General features: G+C 26.1%; 2 protein-coding genes across 3 annotated transcripts in view; both read right to left on the bottom strand.

Annotated features, from left to right (window-relative positions):
* Positions 1-498: 498 nt before the first annotated feature.
* LOC140671771 (uncharacterized) lies at positions 499-8,452 on the bottom strand. The gene is made up of 13 exons (XM_072903358.1): positions 8,266-8,452; positions 6,965-7,968; positions 6,663-6,884; positions 5,325-6,338; positions 5,013-5,232; positions 4,428-4,800; positions 3,477-4,323; positions 3,077-3,310; positions 2,309-2,527; positions 1,815-1,997; positions 1,484-1,701; positions 1,140-1,295; positions 499-782 (listed from the first exon to the last, which is right to left on the bottom strand). The coding sequence occupies exons 2-13, from the start codon at positions 7,737-7,739 to the stop codon at positions 573-575; spliced, it is 4,671 nt and encodes a 1,556-aa protein (XP_072759459.1). The 5' UTR covers positions 7,740-7,968; positions 8,266-8,452; the 3' UTR covers positions 499-572.
* A 5,792-nt stretch (positions 8,453-14,244) lies between these two features.
* Shg (cadherin EGF LAG seven-pass G-type receptor shotgun) overlaps positions 14,245-18,260 on the bottom strand; it is a 120,797-nt gene continuing 116,781 nt past the window's right edge. For both annotated transcript variants that reach the window (XM_072903913.1, XM_072903911.1), the window contains one exon: positions 14,245-18,190. The gene's annotated coding sequence lies outside the window, so the exon portion shown is untranslated. The remainder of the gene's footprint in view (positions 18,191-18,260) is intronic.

Below are 18,260 nucleotides of genomic sequence, written 5' to 3' on the forward strand. Positions count from 1 at the left end.
ATAACTTTATGTCAAAATTCTATAAGAAAGTATATGTGCATGTGTCTGTGAGATGTGTTTCTGTGATAAAGATAAGTAGTTATATATAAGAATGTAAATGGGTCAAAAAATAAATAAAAATTATATAAAAGTAACTCTGCATCCTTTGAAGTTATAACATTTGAAGTAATTATAACATATAGTGTTATATAATATGCAGATAATATAGAAAACAAAAAAATATTTTATAAAAATGGCACAATATTAAAAAATAAAAAATTGATTTATAAAGAAGTTATTAAATAATATGCATGAAAATCTTAATATAAATATTTTATATGCACTTTATGTATATCGTAGTTTTATAGTAAAAAATTGTTCAATAATTAAAATATAAATATAATTCAAGTACATAAAGTGGATATAAATGTGCAATATGATATAAAATATTTCTTCAAATTTTGAAATAGTAATAAAACAATATCTCATTTTTCTTAGTATTGAATATTGAAATAGAAACTAATTTCTAATTTCTACCTGATCTCTATTTGTTTAATTTCATATTGCGCCATTTTTCATAGATAAGTATGATTTTAATTACAATGTTCTGATTTCAAATAATTTATAAGACTTGTACTCTGTAGCTTACCTATTCTACCTTTAACATTTGATTTCATCAATAATATAGGTGGATCAAATCGTGTCTTTAAAACACTTCTAACTAATGCCTTTGCTTTTACAATAACCTTATTATTATAATAGCTTTGCAGTGCGGCACAATAAAATTGTTTACTCATTTTTATCTGTAAATTAATAAGATATAATAAAGTATAAAATAAAAAAAACATTACTGCTAATCAGGCTCTTTTATTCTCTGCTTTTTTATTGTTTACCATTTTAACTGTTATACTGTTCTTGCATTGTATAACTTGTAATATCAGAGAATGAGTAAAAAAAACAGTCGCATATCGTGAGCACGCAAATGTAAAGTAGTGAAAGAATAATGCAAGTAGTAAACAATACGAAAAGAAAAAGTAAAGCAATAAGAGAGAGATATTTCTATTACATATATATTGTGTAGTTGTTTAGTTATGAAGTGTGTTATGAAATGCTTTAGAAATTTAAATATTTTTTAGAGAATTCTGTTTACAAATGCTTACCTCTAAAATGAAGTATACTTTGATTTGATGAGGTTTAGCAAATTCAATCGTATGTCCAAAGCTCATTATGAGATTTTTTAATAATTGCAGAAATATAAGATATATTTCTTCTTCTGTTAAGTCGGTACTTATAATAATGTGTATTATTGGCATCAACTATATCAAAGAAGAGAGAAAAAATAAGTATATTAAATAATTTAAGAATTCCTATAAAATACTAATAAAAGAAAAGAGGAGAAAAGTACTTTGTACCTTAAAAATATTTCTTTATGGAGATTATAGTTATATTTTTTTCTATTGCATAAATAATCAAATAGATTAAAAATAAAATCATAAATTTTTACCTTCACTGTTGAATAAATACCTATGCCTTCTGCATAATTATATATCTGTCTGGCTAAAACTTCATCCATATAAATTATTGTTGAAATTAGTGCACGACACGTTGTTGTACTTAACGCAAAACTATGTTTAAGTACTAAATTGGCCATTTCTGTGATTAAATTCGTATCCTTTTTTAACAAAGATAATATTATTAATTTGTCTGCATAACGAGATAAATCTAAAAAACAAGATAAGTTTTTATCGTTATAAATGTTATTGAAAATATATTATAGTGATATAATTACAATATAACAAAAATTACGAGACTATAAAAGTGCATATCTACTTTACCTATTGGATAATAATAACTAGATTGATCTGTGAGTAAAAATTGGAAAAGGAAGAAAGCGCGTTCAAGAAATTCATTACAAAATGAATCCAACAGAATGCACATTATTTTGTTTCTTACGTACTCATCATTAATAGTGCTTTTAATATACCACTTATCACGACTCGTACATATTATATTCTGGTCTGCAAAAATTAATGTAAAAAAATAAATATATATGTGTGTGTATGAATATATTTTTATCAGAAATTAATGACAAAATTGAAGACAAATGAAACGTATTTATCATGTATAGATTTATTATAATACTGTCTTAATAGCATTAACTTAAAAAATCGAATATATTTAATATGAAAAGTAATTAATAAAATTATTTAGAGTATTTTATAGAGGATATAAAGAGAGCATTTATATATATATATATCTTTCTTATCATTTATGTATACTAAAATTTGTAAGAAACAGAATTATACATTTGCGAGAGAAAGAAACTCACATTTAAGTAAATCATATGCCTTCACTGTCTTTTTGTTAGCTAAATAAACTTCAGCCGACAGTAGAAAATATTCTGCGTTATATGGTATATCATATATATTAAGTGATTGAATCAATTGGAGTGCAAGCCCCCAAGCCTCCTCGTCGACTAAATTGACCAAAATGTCTAATCCTATGTCGAACAAGATTTTACCTAAAATGTTGCAGGTACCCGGTTGGACTGAAATGTCCAAAACATGAATTAGGTGTGAGATTATAAATAAAAAAAGATTTAGTCATATAATAATTCATTTATTTTAACATTTTACAATATAACATAAATGATAGTAATAACTTAAAAAAAAAATATATATACATACATATATATATATATATATATATATATATATATATATATATATATGTAATATTTATATTATAAAGTATTCATATAATAAAAAATGGTTTCCCATTTGACTTGCTAAATAAAAAAATGCATATATCTTTTAATGTTGATAAATGAAAAACAGATAGCTTTAATTATAATTTTGACATATATAACTTTTGATCTTTAAAGGAGTATATATTATTTAGATCAGAGATTAAAATTAGTTGTATCTCTGTATATTTGAAATAATAATAGTCGAGATTATAAATGTAAAAGTTAGCCAACTTCATCTTATAACTACTTGTTAAAAGGAAGAGAAATGAAAGAATTATAGTCTTTTATCTATATATTATTTAATTTATTCTCTCTCTATTAATGTATTTTTATTAAAATATTGGTTACCTGTTAGCCTTAGGATGTTTTTTAAATGGTAATCAGAACGTTTTAGTCTTCTAAGTATAAAACTGCACTGACTAACAAATAATTCACTTTCCCGATTTTTTGTATAACTTTTTAAGATATCAATAACATAATCATAATCTTCATATTTAAGAGCTTTTTCAAAGCGGTCTAAATCCATAAAAAATTTCCAGAAACGTTCGTGATCTCTATAAATAGATCGCGCATTTGGTACATCTAAAAAAAATTAAATATAATAAATAACAATATAAAATAAATTAAAAAAAAAGATATATATATATATGTATATTTTCCATTTTTTTTTAAATTAAGTATTTACACATGTAATTTTTCGATACACATTCACATAAATAACCAATATTATATTAAATAAAGTAATTACCGACAGGTTGCATGAAACCATATATATATGGTTTTGTTAAATTTATATCTTGAATAATATGATTCTCATTTTGATTTACATCAGTTTGGTTTTGGTTTGCATCAATTTCACTGATAGAAGCAATATCGTATCTTGTTGGAGATTCTTGTTGTATAATTTGATTTGGATCAGGAGAATCAGGAGAAGCAATAGTTTCTGCAGCTAGTGAACTTTTTCCAAAACTTTGAATTGATGCTTCAAAGTAAGTTTCTTTTGCAGCCAACATATCGTTAAAATTTTTCATTGCATCTTTATCCAATGTTGATTTAAAATTAGAATTAAGTTTATTTATCAAATTACTGTTAATATCTTGAATAATTTGTAACTCTTTACTTTGTATGCATTCATATAATATTTTGTCAACAATAGATTTACAAATTAAATTGTTTGATTGCAATTTTAAAACTAAATTCCTTATAGTGTTCCAGTATTCACCAGGTTTCACATACAAATCTACAGATATTAATATGATGTAAAGCTCGTTCAAATTTTTGTTAGGCAAGATATATGTCATCATTTGATCAACAATTCTTTTTAATGGCATTTGTCTGCTTAATAATTCTTCAATAATATTACAAATAATATTTTTCCTTGCTAACATTGTAAATTCCTTTCTCAAATTAAAATTGCAATTACTGTCATGGAACATCTTGTATGTTAGGAAAATCTCATCAATAGTTAACCTTTTTAATAAAGCTATATATACATTTTCAAAGAAATAATTATAATTCTGTTTTAATGCCTCTGGTATTATGTTGAGGATTGTTCTAGAATCTTCTGATTCGACTACACGAAATAAATTTGTCAACTAGAAAATAGAGATTATATTAAAAAGATGATATAAATAAAAATTAGAAAAATTATCAAATAATCAGTATACAAGAAAATAAAATAACGAATAAATATACCTACATCATGATCATATATGCAATGATTCTTGTGACATGAACCAGCTCTCAATATTAGATAACAATATCCTTTGATAAAATCAAAAAGAATTTTCTTTTTTGGATAAATGATCTTAGTTTGTAGTGATTTTGATTCTATTGCAGTTGTAGGTATATAATCTGTATTAGAAGCTTGTATCGACTGGTTATTGAATACTTCATTGTTAGACTTCAAAGATTCTGTATTATTTTCCATGTATTCTGCATATACTTTTTTAAATTCTGTGTTATTCTGTTTTACATATTTATCAAAACTGCTAGCAGTCATTGTGTATGGTACATCAGAATGTAGAGATTTATATGATTTCTCTTTTTCACCCAAAATATTATCTTCGCACCTATATAATAATATATCATTTTCAGATATAAACATTTGATTTATATATAATACATGTTTAATTATTTGTACTAATAATAATTGCAAAATAATAGCAAAATATTTATATAGAGTCATAAATTTATATAATAAAAAAAATTGTTATAGTATATATTATTAAATTTTATTACACATATATATATATATATATATATATATTTCTAGCCTACTTACTGATTTACATCAAATTCTGCAAAAGATTCTGCAAAAAGAGAGATATAATCATCGTCATCGTCATCGTCATCGTCATCGTCATCGTCGTCTTCATCTTCACCTTCATTATCACTTGCAACACTTGTATGCTTTTCTTGGACTTTACTTTTCTTTTCATATAAAGTGTCATTCAAAGTTGATTTTTCCTTATCAGAAAGTTGTTTGCAAACTTCCTCATTTTCTGCAACATTTATTATACCATTAAGAGAAATCAGTTATTTTCAATCAAATTTATTTAGAGAGATGTTGCATTATTTTAACTATTGTACTTACTTTCGACAGCAGGCTTTAATTTAAAACTTCTTTCTGATCTTATTTGATTCAAAAGTTTACGTAAATCACACTTTTCTTCGTGATTATGTTCTTTAGATGTAATTGTTTCTACTGTTGTATCTGTTGTAACAGTACTTGAAGAGTCATTACATTGTTGATTAATTGATTTAGATGTTGCATCATTTTGCAGCCAATTGTTTCTCTTGAATTTCATTTTTTTATTACTCAGAAAAACTTCATCTTTTTCTTTAAAAGCACGCTTTCGAGTTTGTTTTATAATCCCTTCTTTGTTTGCAGATATTGATGATGTACTAGTATTACAGTTTTCATCATCTACATCCATAAGATCTGAAGTATTTTTGTTTAATATATTTTTAGTGCAACTTTCTTCACACTTTCTATTATCTTGTAATGCATTATTCTCCTGTACTTCAGTCTCACTAATAAAGTTATTTAATTGTTCCTGATGATTTAAAGTATTGGTTTCATGTGTTATTATTGTTTCACTGTCAGTATCATTAATATCTACATAATCATTATTTCTTATTTTTGTCAAAGAATTTAAATTTTTACAATCAACATCTTTACTATGTAATTTGTTATCTGGTAAATTTTTATTTTTTAAATCAAAATTGTTATTAAGTGAACTTGACATTTTTGAAGTATTGACTGATCCATTTATTTCCAGAGATATATGGTATTCTTTTTCTTTTGTAGTATCATCAATTGTGTCATAGCAAGAAGTTTGATCTGTATTTTTATCATTATTATTATCCATATTTTCATTATTATTATTATTATATTTAGTTTGTTCTAGAGAAATCTGCTTAGAAACATTGTCTTGTAAACTGTTATTTATTTTTAATTTTTCAACTCTTACTCCTTTTAAAATTTTTATTCCTTTTGGTAAAACATAATTGTCAATTATTTTTGGTAGATTTTGTTTTGCTACTGACTTCTTTGTCTCATTTCTTGTTGACTTTCCTCCAATACCTGTAGTTTGTATTATACTATCTACAAATAAAAATATAATTTTATTATTTAACTTTTTTATTTGTTGATTTTGCCTCTTATACATTTTACTATTATAGATAATTAAGAAGTTATAAGAATATTATAATGGAGATTTTTAAAATTAACTTATATCTTCCTAATATCTATCAGTAGTTCCAATTATAAAAATTATATTTCTTAAATTTTATATTTGTTACATTCAGATACAATTGAAAAAATTTAATTAAAAAAAATTTGTTAAATTATTTTTTTTAGCACTTCCTCTAATATTATATAATGCTTCATAATAAAAAAGTAAAAATAAAATTAAGACAATATACATACCTTTGTTGTTTTTACTCTTCTTACATCGCTCCTGTTTTACTTTACAATTTATTTCATCAGAAGAATCAACTAAATGTAAATTATTATTGTTATATTGCATGTGTGTAATAGATTCGCTGGATATTTCTTGCATATCGCTATTAGAATTAATAATACTTAAATTTTTCTTATTCAAACAATTTGTATTATTGGAACCCACCTTAGCTGTTTTTATATCTGCATCTATTTATGGAAAATAATAAATGTACAAAATAAAGTAGCATATAACACTATAATATAATAAAATGCAAAAATAAATTTACCGTATGTTACATTTGGCTTATCCAAATGTACCTTTTTAGAATCTAAACTATTTTTTTTCTTTATGCTTGGTTTTCTAACATTTTTATTATTCTTATTATTCATTAACATAGTCATTTTCTGCATATAATTAAAATGTGTATCCGTGGATGTACTAGATATACTAGTAGATGTATTAGATGTATTAGATATACTAGATATACTAGATGTATTAGATGTACTAGATGTACTAGATGTATTAGATGTACTAGATGTACTAGATGTATTAGATGTACTAGATATATTAGATATACTAGACGTACTAGATGTTTCATCAGTACTTTCATTAGAAAATGATTTAACATTGCTATGTGTTACTTGCTGTATCTGCGCTATGTATTTTGATTGAATTGTTTCATGGCATTGATGCTTTAAGGATATATTTTTGTTTACTTCTATATCTTTGCTATTTTGCTGAGATTTAACTTTTTTATCATCCTTGCTCTTTTTTGTAACTGTCTTTTTTGAACAATTTCTTGTTGTCATATATTTTCCATTCTTCGTAGCATTTTGCTTCCATATATTTTCTTTTATTAATAACTGTTTATTAGATGTGTTATTATGTGATGCTGATTGTTTCAACAATTTTTCTTTCTTTAAAGGTAAATATAATTGATAGTGTTGAATTAAATCTGTTTCTAAAGCAATGTCATGTAGTACAACTGAACATGCACGAAGCCCATTTGATGCTTTCAATAAACAATTACTCTTTTCTTGCATCTTCTTTTTGCGTGTCATTATGTCTTAATTACTATTATGCAAACTCTAAAAATATCTCTCTTTCTCTCTCTCTCTCTCTCTCTCTCTTTCTATTAGTAAATAATAAAAGTTTTTATGCACCAAATTTAACAGCACATGTCTATATCATTCTGGTTTCTCAAGGAAGATCATGTATGATAAAATATGTTGTGTTGCAATATTAAAATCAAGCTGCATAAAAAATCGTGGATAGATGTAATTACTGAACCTAATGTAGAAACATATCGTTAATACAATAATAAAATACAATATCCATATCAAAGTAAATTCACACTAAGACTGCAAAAAAAGACAATGTCTAAAAAAACTACACGATATCTCGTACAAATAAAAACTAGCTTGAATATTGAATTTGTTTTTTCTTATAGGCAAGAAATTACCATCACATTGTCTTTACGATAGGTATTTCTTTTCAATACACACATTTTATTATCGTGCAATTTTCTCGCACGTTACACATTACAAAGCCGATATGATATACATCTTGCATACACATATCTATTACCTGTAATCGAAATATACTCATGCATATGCATGTTACGTCCATGTATTCCTTAATCAAATGCTTCGTAAAACTTGACGATTTATATAGATTAATCGCAAATTTCACACTGCAGATTTCACGGAATTTTCCTCGTGTCCGCCGCGTAAACTTTCAAGTTTCCTATTTCGAGAATCGCAAGCAAATGATATCGATATCTTTGTGATACCAACCAGCCAAATCGAGAGTTTGATGTTACATGAGTACGGGACGAATGGTTAATGTCGATTGGCTATCGGATAGAGAATTTCCTAGAGGCCTGACAGGGATGACTAGTAATTCTAGTAATTCTCCATTCGACAGCCATACGATGCATTGGACAAACTTTTTGTCGCACAAGTGTAATGTCACCTTGCTTTGTATCAGATGTGTTAGACTGTAAATGACACCCTTTATCTTTATCTTTATCGATATTTTCTCAGAAGTAGAAAACAAAGAAAGTTTTATCCTCCAGGGGTTGTCAATTCATAACGTCTTTTATAAGTCTATTATAGCTGCGTTCCACTAAACAATTACGATACTCACGAGCATTTATGTGTGTAACTTTGTTTAACTTTCGATTAGGCCGACATGTATTAAATATAATATATACAATCATCTTGTTTAATTTTTTTTTTTTTTTTTTTTTTATGATCATTGAAAAAGCACACAATACGATAAGAATTATTTTTTAAATATTATTTTTCAAATACGCATGTTTGATGATATAAAGTCCACGTAAGAGAAAAAAATCAATAGAATCCTTCTTGTTGAGAATCTATTCGAATGTGGCGTCATTTCATGCATTCCTTACATATGTAACACACATCATACTCTCAGCAAAACCTAAAAGAAGAAAAATATTATGTTACAAAAAATCAACGTCATCTATAAAATATGTAAACATAATAGAATAAGAAAGTTATTTTTTGTTTCATAATAATATATAATGCTCAAGAAAACTATATTGTAATAGAGTGAGTATACTAAAAAAAATTGCTTGCATTATTATTGATATAATGTAGTAGAGTAAAAATGTTTTTTTGAAAAATGACGGATTAATATTTTCGTTTTTAGTCTCACGATGTCATTTGAAAGCGAGCTGAACGCTGAAAGTGAACATTTCGCTGTGTCAATAGGTTTATTCTTTTCTGAATGTTTATCTATCTTATTTTATTCCGTTCCAGGTCAACGATTGGCTATCGGATAGAAAATTTCTTAAATCCCTCTAGTCAGGACTCTAGGAACTCTCTATCCGACAGCCAATCTACGTCGGGTAAACTTTTCTCGTATAAACGTCATACATTCGCTTGTAAGTTGCCAGCACTGATGTCGCTAGTTGGTGGTAATCGACATTATCGTTGCGATTCTCGAAGTACGAAATTTGTATATTTGCGTGGTGAATTAATGGTAAGAAACATTTTATACGATTCGCTGTGTATAGTTTGTGAGTGATAACATAAATACATACAGTTTTAATAATCGAAATATTTGATCAAGGGACACGTGCACATATAACATGCACATATACGTCTACATTTTGACTAAGGTAATGTTATAACATTATATATAGGTATATATATCTATTAATAATATATCATATCAATGCATGATGTACATAACAATTACACGATTTTATATAATTTATGCATTGAATAGAAATTACATATCGTAAAGAGTTTTATGAGAATTTTTTGAATTTTAAATAATCTAATATATTTTTTATTACATGAGATACCGTATTTTCAACAATATTTTTGTGTTATTATGTATTTTATTGAGAGAGAGAGAGAGAAAGAGAGAGAGAAAAGAAAAAAATATTTTAATGAATATTATTTTTCTATTAAATTAATAAAATTATATGATGGATATCATTTTCATAAAAATTATATATATATTTATCATATAAAACTTTATATATATAAACAAAAAATGTTTTCCATGTATAGGTATATATATATATATATATATATATATATATATGTAGGGTAGGATAAAAAATATTTTTCTTAATATAAACAGCAAAAACAATTTTGTCTTTTTTTCTCTTTTTAATATTAAATAAAAAAAGCTTATAAATATAATACAAAATATATATACATTAATTCATATATTAATAACTTAAAGATTAATTATTACTAACTTTTTTTATATTTTTTTTTTTGTAAAATTATCAAAAAAATAATCAAATTCTTACCATTTTCAATATTGTAGAGTTTTCGTCGATAGCTCAGGTCATTCTCCGAGCTAAATTCACCGTGGGAAAGAGTTAAAAATGTGATTAAAAGACAAATTATCTCTTGTATTGTAGAAATCTAATTCATCTGTAAATAAAAAAAGATTTATGAAATAATGTTTTAGATTGCTCTCTGTACGTCGTGGTAACAGAATACTAATCTACAATAATATTTTTTTCGAAAAAATTGAACTGATTGATTTACCCAGATTGAAGAGAAAGTCACAATATAATGTTAACATCCATCAAAATTATTAGAAAATGATCGAAAGTAAGTTTTTGTAGACATATTCTCGTCATTTTGACATAATTTTGACATCATTTGACATTACTTTGACACTATCGTGATTTTCTGTTCTACTTGGGTATATTTCCATAAAATTTTTATCTTGTAAACATTAGAAAGATAATAATCCATATTAAATTATTACGAGAACATTTTTTAATAATTACAGTCAAAGAATTTTGACAAAAATAAATTGTTAAAGATGTAGAAACTCGACTCACTTTGCTGTCAAATTTTTATAATAATCACATAATAACGAGACGATCTACACCCTTCGAAATTTCCAAAGGAATATGGTTCTTAATTTATGACACGCGTATATTGAGAATATGACGAATGGGTCTTAATATACATATATATGATTGTTGATTTGAGCCGCATGTCACATGTGTATGATGTTGGTAAATCAATAATAAATATCAATCGATTTCCAATTGAATACACCTGAAAGTAAAATCTGTATATGTATTCATCGATAACCAAACATATAATTCAAATTTGCGAATGTTGTAACGGATTGTTATACACATCTTAATAAGTATGTACATATTTGATATAAAACAGATAATTTTAATATTGTAAAATGACACACAAGATGTTCTGGATATTTTGCAATTAAAATATTAATAGAAAACAATACTAACGATACACATTTTCAAAAAATAAGAGAAAAAATGTTATAGAAGAGTCAATAGAGGGAAAAGGCTATTTATTATATATAAAGGCTATTTTGAAATATATTTATTACCAGTCTACTTTCACACTACAATTAACAATACTTGTTTATTTTGTTAAGACATTTGTGGGCAGAATTTATAAATAAACAGTAACATAGTAAAAATATTCGACTGCAGAAAAATCAGCTTCATTCATCACTTGCCTCAATATTAGCTCTTGCTATAATAAATATGTACAAAGCATACAGCAATGGAAAAATTTAGCCTCAGATTCTCGTGTTTTTTAAAAGAAAAACTTGATCATAATCAATATACGGAGAATAAATAGAATATTTCGCTGCACAAAATTAAAAGATATGACATTCCAATTACATTATATCGATTTAAATATCTTAGATATTTTAATTTTATCTCGGGGCAATATTCTAAGACGAGTCCATTTGATAAGAAGAATGTTTTCCTTGTTCATTTGTTCAAGTTTTGACAATCCAAGATCCTCTGAGCTTCGATCTGTAAATAACATAATCACGAATATATATCGTTATATCGATTCACAATCGCACGCGTTTCAATAAATATTTGCCGTAATATTTGTGACAAAAAATATACCACACTTTCGGTGTGTATGTGTACGTGTGTTGATTTATGATTTATTATTGACAACACATTATAATAACTATAAATCTATCAGAATTAAAACGCGTGCAAAAAATACACACCCACGAAAAATAAGTGGTTTATAAAATTGTTTTACAGCTTAATTTTATTAAACTTTCGAATCAATCTCGCATCTTCGTATACCTGAATAAACGTATATAATTTTAACAATTGTTCCAATGATGCGCTTTGCGACGAACAATCCGCACTATTTGATCTAATCCGCATGTTTTGGCTCCTTTTACCTTGGCCCCATCCGGTAGAAAAATTTAACTGAGCTTCACCATCCGAAATAAGAATTAAGAAAAGAAGCGCTATAGCGAGCAAACTCACTGGCATCTTACAGAACCTTAAAAAAAAAGGAATCGAAAGTTATTTAATTAATTTATAAAATTTTGCACACAGCAATGTGTAATCTTCGATAACATTTAAAAAAAAATAAAACTACAATTTATCAATAATCGCACTGTATATGCACGATAAATAAAAAAAAAAAGACTCACATGATAACACTTTTATATAAATAAATGTATAGAATGTCTATGTTTCGCGAGCTAATGTACCGATGTGCAAAAGATTTCGTTTACAAGAGATCTAAGATGCGATTGCTGTTTTTATACATTGCTGACCCCTTATTTTAACGCGCGCGCATTACAACATCTCGATTCAATCACTATCCCAGAGAAATAATGGAAGCTCTGCGCCGGCGTTGAATCCTTCGCTTTGCAACAGTCTCGTTTTAGAGTTTTGTCTTTTATGTGATTTTAATACGAACATTGAGACCGATTGAGAAATCGACAGAATGTACATGACCATACATTATACAAAAATACAATTATCAATATGGCTCTTTATAATTTTTAATTGTAGCTTTCTACCATTTCGAAACCATCAGCTGTTTTTGCACACATACATCGTAATAATATATATATAATATTTGACAAACTGCATCGAGACGAAATTACAAATTGTACTATCATAAAGTTTAAAGAAGATAAATGTTAGATATTCATCAAAGTGACATTAAAATATGAAATTATGTAATCCTCATACACCAGTTTTCACAATCTTCTTACATGTACAGGATGTTTTATAACTGATAATATAAATGCAAAGTACTGATTCTATATGAAAAATAAGAGAAGCAAAGAATAACATTTTTTTATATGATGATTTGTTTTCGGAAGAGGGAAAATTAATAAAATCGTTTCATTAATTTTCATAACAGTTATTAAAACACACAACTTATTTGCATCTGTATGAATAAAGAAAAAATTAAATTAAATATGTAACATTTTACAATTTAATTTTAGAAAAAAGCATATATACAGGGCTTTTGATGTAGTAGCTTATTTATAAAGATATAATTTAATTATTTTCTTTTAATTAATTACGTAATCGGCATTATTGAAATGAATTATGTTCGGAAAAATAAACTTTATATTACTTGCATCATCCATGATATATATTGCCAAATGAAATTGATGCGACCGTGACACTTAAAGGCTTCTAGACTAATTTACCAACGAGCGTCATAGCAGGATGTGAAGCCTGATAGATTACTTCATCTCAATCAGTTTTATATATATATATATATATATATATATATATATGTGTGTGTGTATATATATATATATATATATATATATATATATATATAATATATATATGTATAGTATATGTGTATTACATTTTTGTGACATTATCACAGCAGAATATCGTAATTATTATAAAAGAATATTTCTTTCAAAAATTTCTTTTACAGTTCTGATTTCTAATACAATTTAAATCATTTTAGACGATTTATAATTTATGACAAAATTTGGAACTGAATTGTATTTTATTTCTAATGAGTAGTACAGAAAATATTTAAGAAAAAGATTAACAAACATATATATGGTATATTTTATATTTTATAATATGCCATATATTTTATAGTATACATATATCAGGATATAAGATGAATGTATATGTGTGTGTGTGTGTGTGTGTGTATATATATATATATATCAGAATATATGACAAATTATAAATTTAATTTTTAAATTTTGTTATGAATGATAAATGATCGTCTAAAATAAACTTTAAGATAAAAACCAAGGAATATATATATTCGAATCTCACTTTATTGCTACAAAAAAGAAATTATACATAACTTTGTCGAGCTAAGGGTGGATCGAAGATAAAGGATAATGGTGCGCTCATATGCGTTGCCGTCAATTATCACATGTTAAATGGTTTCTTCGTAATAGTTCTTATTTTTCTAGATAATGTACAAGCCTGTGCATACACGCGCGCATTGTATTTATGCGTGTGTATATATGTTTTTGTATCTCTATAGTTATTTACGTCTTTTTACAGTAAGTTTTTATTAAAGTGCAGAATATTACCTGATTAAGATTTAATTATTAAAATCGTACGTCAAAGAATCCATGATCTTCTTCTATCACTTAAAGGCAGTGTTAAGTAAACATTTATCAACAGCACTTACAAACTCTTGATATTTTACTACCTATTGTTTATGTTTGTACAAATAATAGAATTTGACGATATATAAGCATATGAAATTGTTGAAGAGTAACGGTTATTTAATATTTTTTTTTTTTACACAGTTGTTTGTTACGAAATGACAATTTATACAAATTTGGTTAATGCATGAGCAAGTTTTCTGAGAGGATTTTCTATAATGAGGTAAATAAATAAAAAATATTTTTTTGCAGAAAAAAATTATAAAATGTTTATGCTTCTCTGTTTATGTGTACTTAATATGCTAATCTTATTAATAAAATAATAGAGAAAAGTCGAGCAATATTTTATCGTAAGTTGTTGTATGACGGATTAGCCTATTACATTATACACATTAATCTTTATATTAAACTTTATCTTACAAACTTTTTATATTGAAATAACATCTTGTCGAAACACTTGCTTTCAAATATTGCCTTAATGAAAAAAGTGAATTTATGCGAGATAATGCATAAAAAAATTATAATATGGATAATAATCTAATATATCTCTCTATAAAAAAAACTAAAGTATGGATTTGATATACTCTATCCATCTTTGTCCTAATCGTTGTTCAATGGCAAGCGCCTAAGTAGTTTTATAGATATTTATGAAAGAAGAACATCTAAAATCTGCTCCTCAACTCTTGAGATCACATGCATCCGCCTAAGTTATGTTACTTATCATATACATGGACGCGCGTGCGCACGTCGTACGCGCTGAATTTCACGATATGTATTAAAAACGCGCAGTACGTTGAGATTTCTTTTTAACGAACGATTAATAAAAGGCAAATATTTATCGATGCTATTTGTGGTATTTTTTGACACAATCATGACAAAGTTAGCATTTTAGAACTATTATACATTGTTATAAAATATGTAAGAACTAATTTCACACTTTATGTACATACAAGAACATCACTGAATGTTTCTCAGTTATACACAGTTTTGTACAGAATAAGCAGCTATATATATATATATAGAGTTTATTGACAAAATTAACAATTTTGAATATTTTAGAGTAAATTTAAGGATCAAAATATTCTCGCGTTTTCTACTATTATGATAGAAGTATCAAAATATAAAAGCTTTCTTCTGTATTTATTTCTTCGTTTATGTAATATAAAATACATAAAATTTATAAAGCACCAAATAATCGAAACATCTGTTCTAGAATGTCTCAACGTAACCACGCGCACATAATACACATATTATCATAACTTTATCGTGTATAAGAAGCTTAAAAATAAAAGCATTCATAAATGATATACATATATGAATACTTATATCAATCGCATAAAGATATAGCAAAAATGATGATGGGTTAGTAAGTAATATGAAACAGGGGCTAGTCAACGACACAAATAATTATTTCCGTAATGAAATTATTATCATCTCGAAATTATTTGCGCGTCGCAATACGAAGTGATCTTACTGATAGAAATTATTCTGCGAAATTAAAAAAAAGATCAATATTGAATATTAAAAGCGCACTATGGCACTCCATCTTGATGCGTCGGTTTTTCATTGTCCTACATTCAGTCGCAATGTATGGAATACTCAAATATCTGTTTGCTTATAATCCTACTAGTGGAACAACATTACGACAAACTTGCAATAAGAATAACTTTTTCGATTTTCGCGAGAAATATACGTATAAATATATATATAAAAGGTATATATATGTATATATATACTTTTTTGCAACATATATCGAATGTAACAAGACGCACGTAATATTGTACGTACATGTGTTCATCTGATATAATCGATACGCAGACACTCATGGCATTTCACTTTTTTTCTTCTTACTCACACACTCACATACATATAATTATTAAAATACTATATCAATTAAATATAGAAGAGTAACGCTTTATCTATTTCGCCTTTTAAATTCTTTTATTCACACGCTGTTGTTCTTTTTAAATTTCATAAGAGTGTCTTCGGCATCTTTTCTTAAAATTATCTCATTGATCGCTGATACTATTAGTATCATTTTTCTTTCACATCTGTGTGTATATATATATCTTTATATATATTTATTTATTTATATAAGGTATGTGTAAAAAATAGTCTGGAAACTTCCCTCGTAACTTGACGATTGCCAAACTCAAGAACACAGATCAATAATCGACAAAACTATATATCTTGTTATAGACCATTAATTACAAAACTACAATGTATATTATTGACATTTTATAAACTGACATTATTCAACTATTTTCTTCGTTGCTGGAATGCATGTAATGTTAAAAGCTAATGATGCACGTACAGAGGCGAGAGTGGTTATCTCTTGAATTTGGCAGTCAATTTTGTCGTTTTATAAAGTTACTCAGGTTTTCCTAGACGGCGAGTTATAAAGTCAGTCATATAGCATATCATCGCTATTATAATACGCAATGTAAAAAGAAATATTAACAAAATAGAAAATAGCTCTTTTTCTTTCATTCAGATTCGACGAATAAACAATTAAAAAATATGCTTAATACTTTGCTAATTTAATCGAAAAGAAAATTGTATAAATATATGTATATGTATCATTATCAATCAACTATGTATATAGAGAATCTTTGAAAATCTTGTAAAAGTGAAAATATAGTAAAGATTAAAAAAAAAAAATATTTTTTAATAAAAAAGAGAAAACAAACCTATATGTCATTATTGACTTATGCAAGTTCTTTTTAATTTTTATTTTAAAAGAATAAACAAAATTTTTATAAGTTTTAAGTTTTCTAAATCACTTTTTTATACAATATTCACTAATTATTATTAATAAACGATTTCTAATCATCGACAAAGTATTAAGCCATCTACATACAACAGTTATGCTGCAGATTATCTGTTTCATATATTTTTAACTCATGTATAGAGCTTATCATGATATAATTTTTCAAAATACAATATGTCATAATTATACTCGCAATTATGTAATTATATAGAAAAAGAAAGATTGCCTATGCATGGAAATGCAGATTGTCCAACAACTCGTCGATAATACATACAACGAGAATAATTCAGAACTTTTAATGTTCATATTCGCGCAACGTACAGTGAACGCACTATTTTCTCTCTTGTCCCACTTATTACACATATATCACTTCTAGAGAGAGTGTTAAAATTATAACATAAACGCGCTAAGTTTTTTTTATCGACACAATATAAAAATTCATCTTAAGGATTAGTACGAGATACGCATCACTTTCCCGAATAAACGGAATTCATATATAGCGTTCATATAGTCACTCGCGATAATTGTAAAGTTTATTCCGTCTATTAAATAAATCACGCTTATGTGTAATTACACATCGTGTCAATAGGATTGCGTATTATAACTCTCTTTGTCTCTTTCACCGTTTTTAAACTAGAGCAATTGGTGAATGAGACTATGTGTATTATTTAAGTACAGTTTAAACTCCCATGTTCTTTGTTGTAAAGGCCCGAGGCTGTGGAAATGCAGATCTGTATAATACAAATCCCATGGTATGTTTACTCGTATTTGTGGTTACATAGACCACACACACATACTGGAGCGCAAATCTGTAAGCTATACACAGTTTTCTAGCAATACAATAATAATCACATTTACGTCAATATAATATTGTATATATTAAAAA

Source organism: Anoplolepis gracilipes, chromosome 12 (genome assembly GCF_047496725.1).
Source record: "Anoplolepis gracilipes chromosome 12, ASM4749672v1, whole genome shotgun sequence".
Taxonomy (NCBI): Eukaryota; Metazoa; Arthropoda; class Insecta; order Hymenoptera; family Formicidae; genus Anoplolepis; species Anoplolepis gracilipes.

Bases quoted from the DNA above. Each gene is read 5' to 3' on its own strand.
- LOC140671771 (XM_072903358.1), bottom strand. From the start codon at position 7,739: ATGACACGCAAAAAGAAGATGCAAGAAAAGAGTAATTGTTTATTGAAA. The intron at 6,885-6,964 runs GTAAATTTATTT...TTCCATAAATAG, and splicing joins TAAGCCAAATGTAACATACG to ATGCAGATATAAAAACAGCT. The intron at 3,311-3,476 runs GTAATTACTTTA...AATTTTTTTTAG, and splicing joins TGGTTTCATGCAACCTGTCG to ATGTACCAAATGCGCGATCT.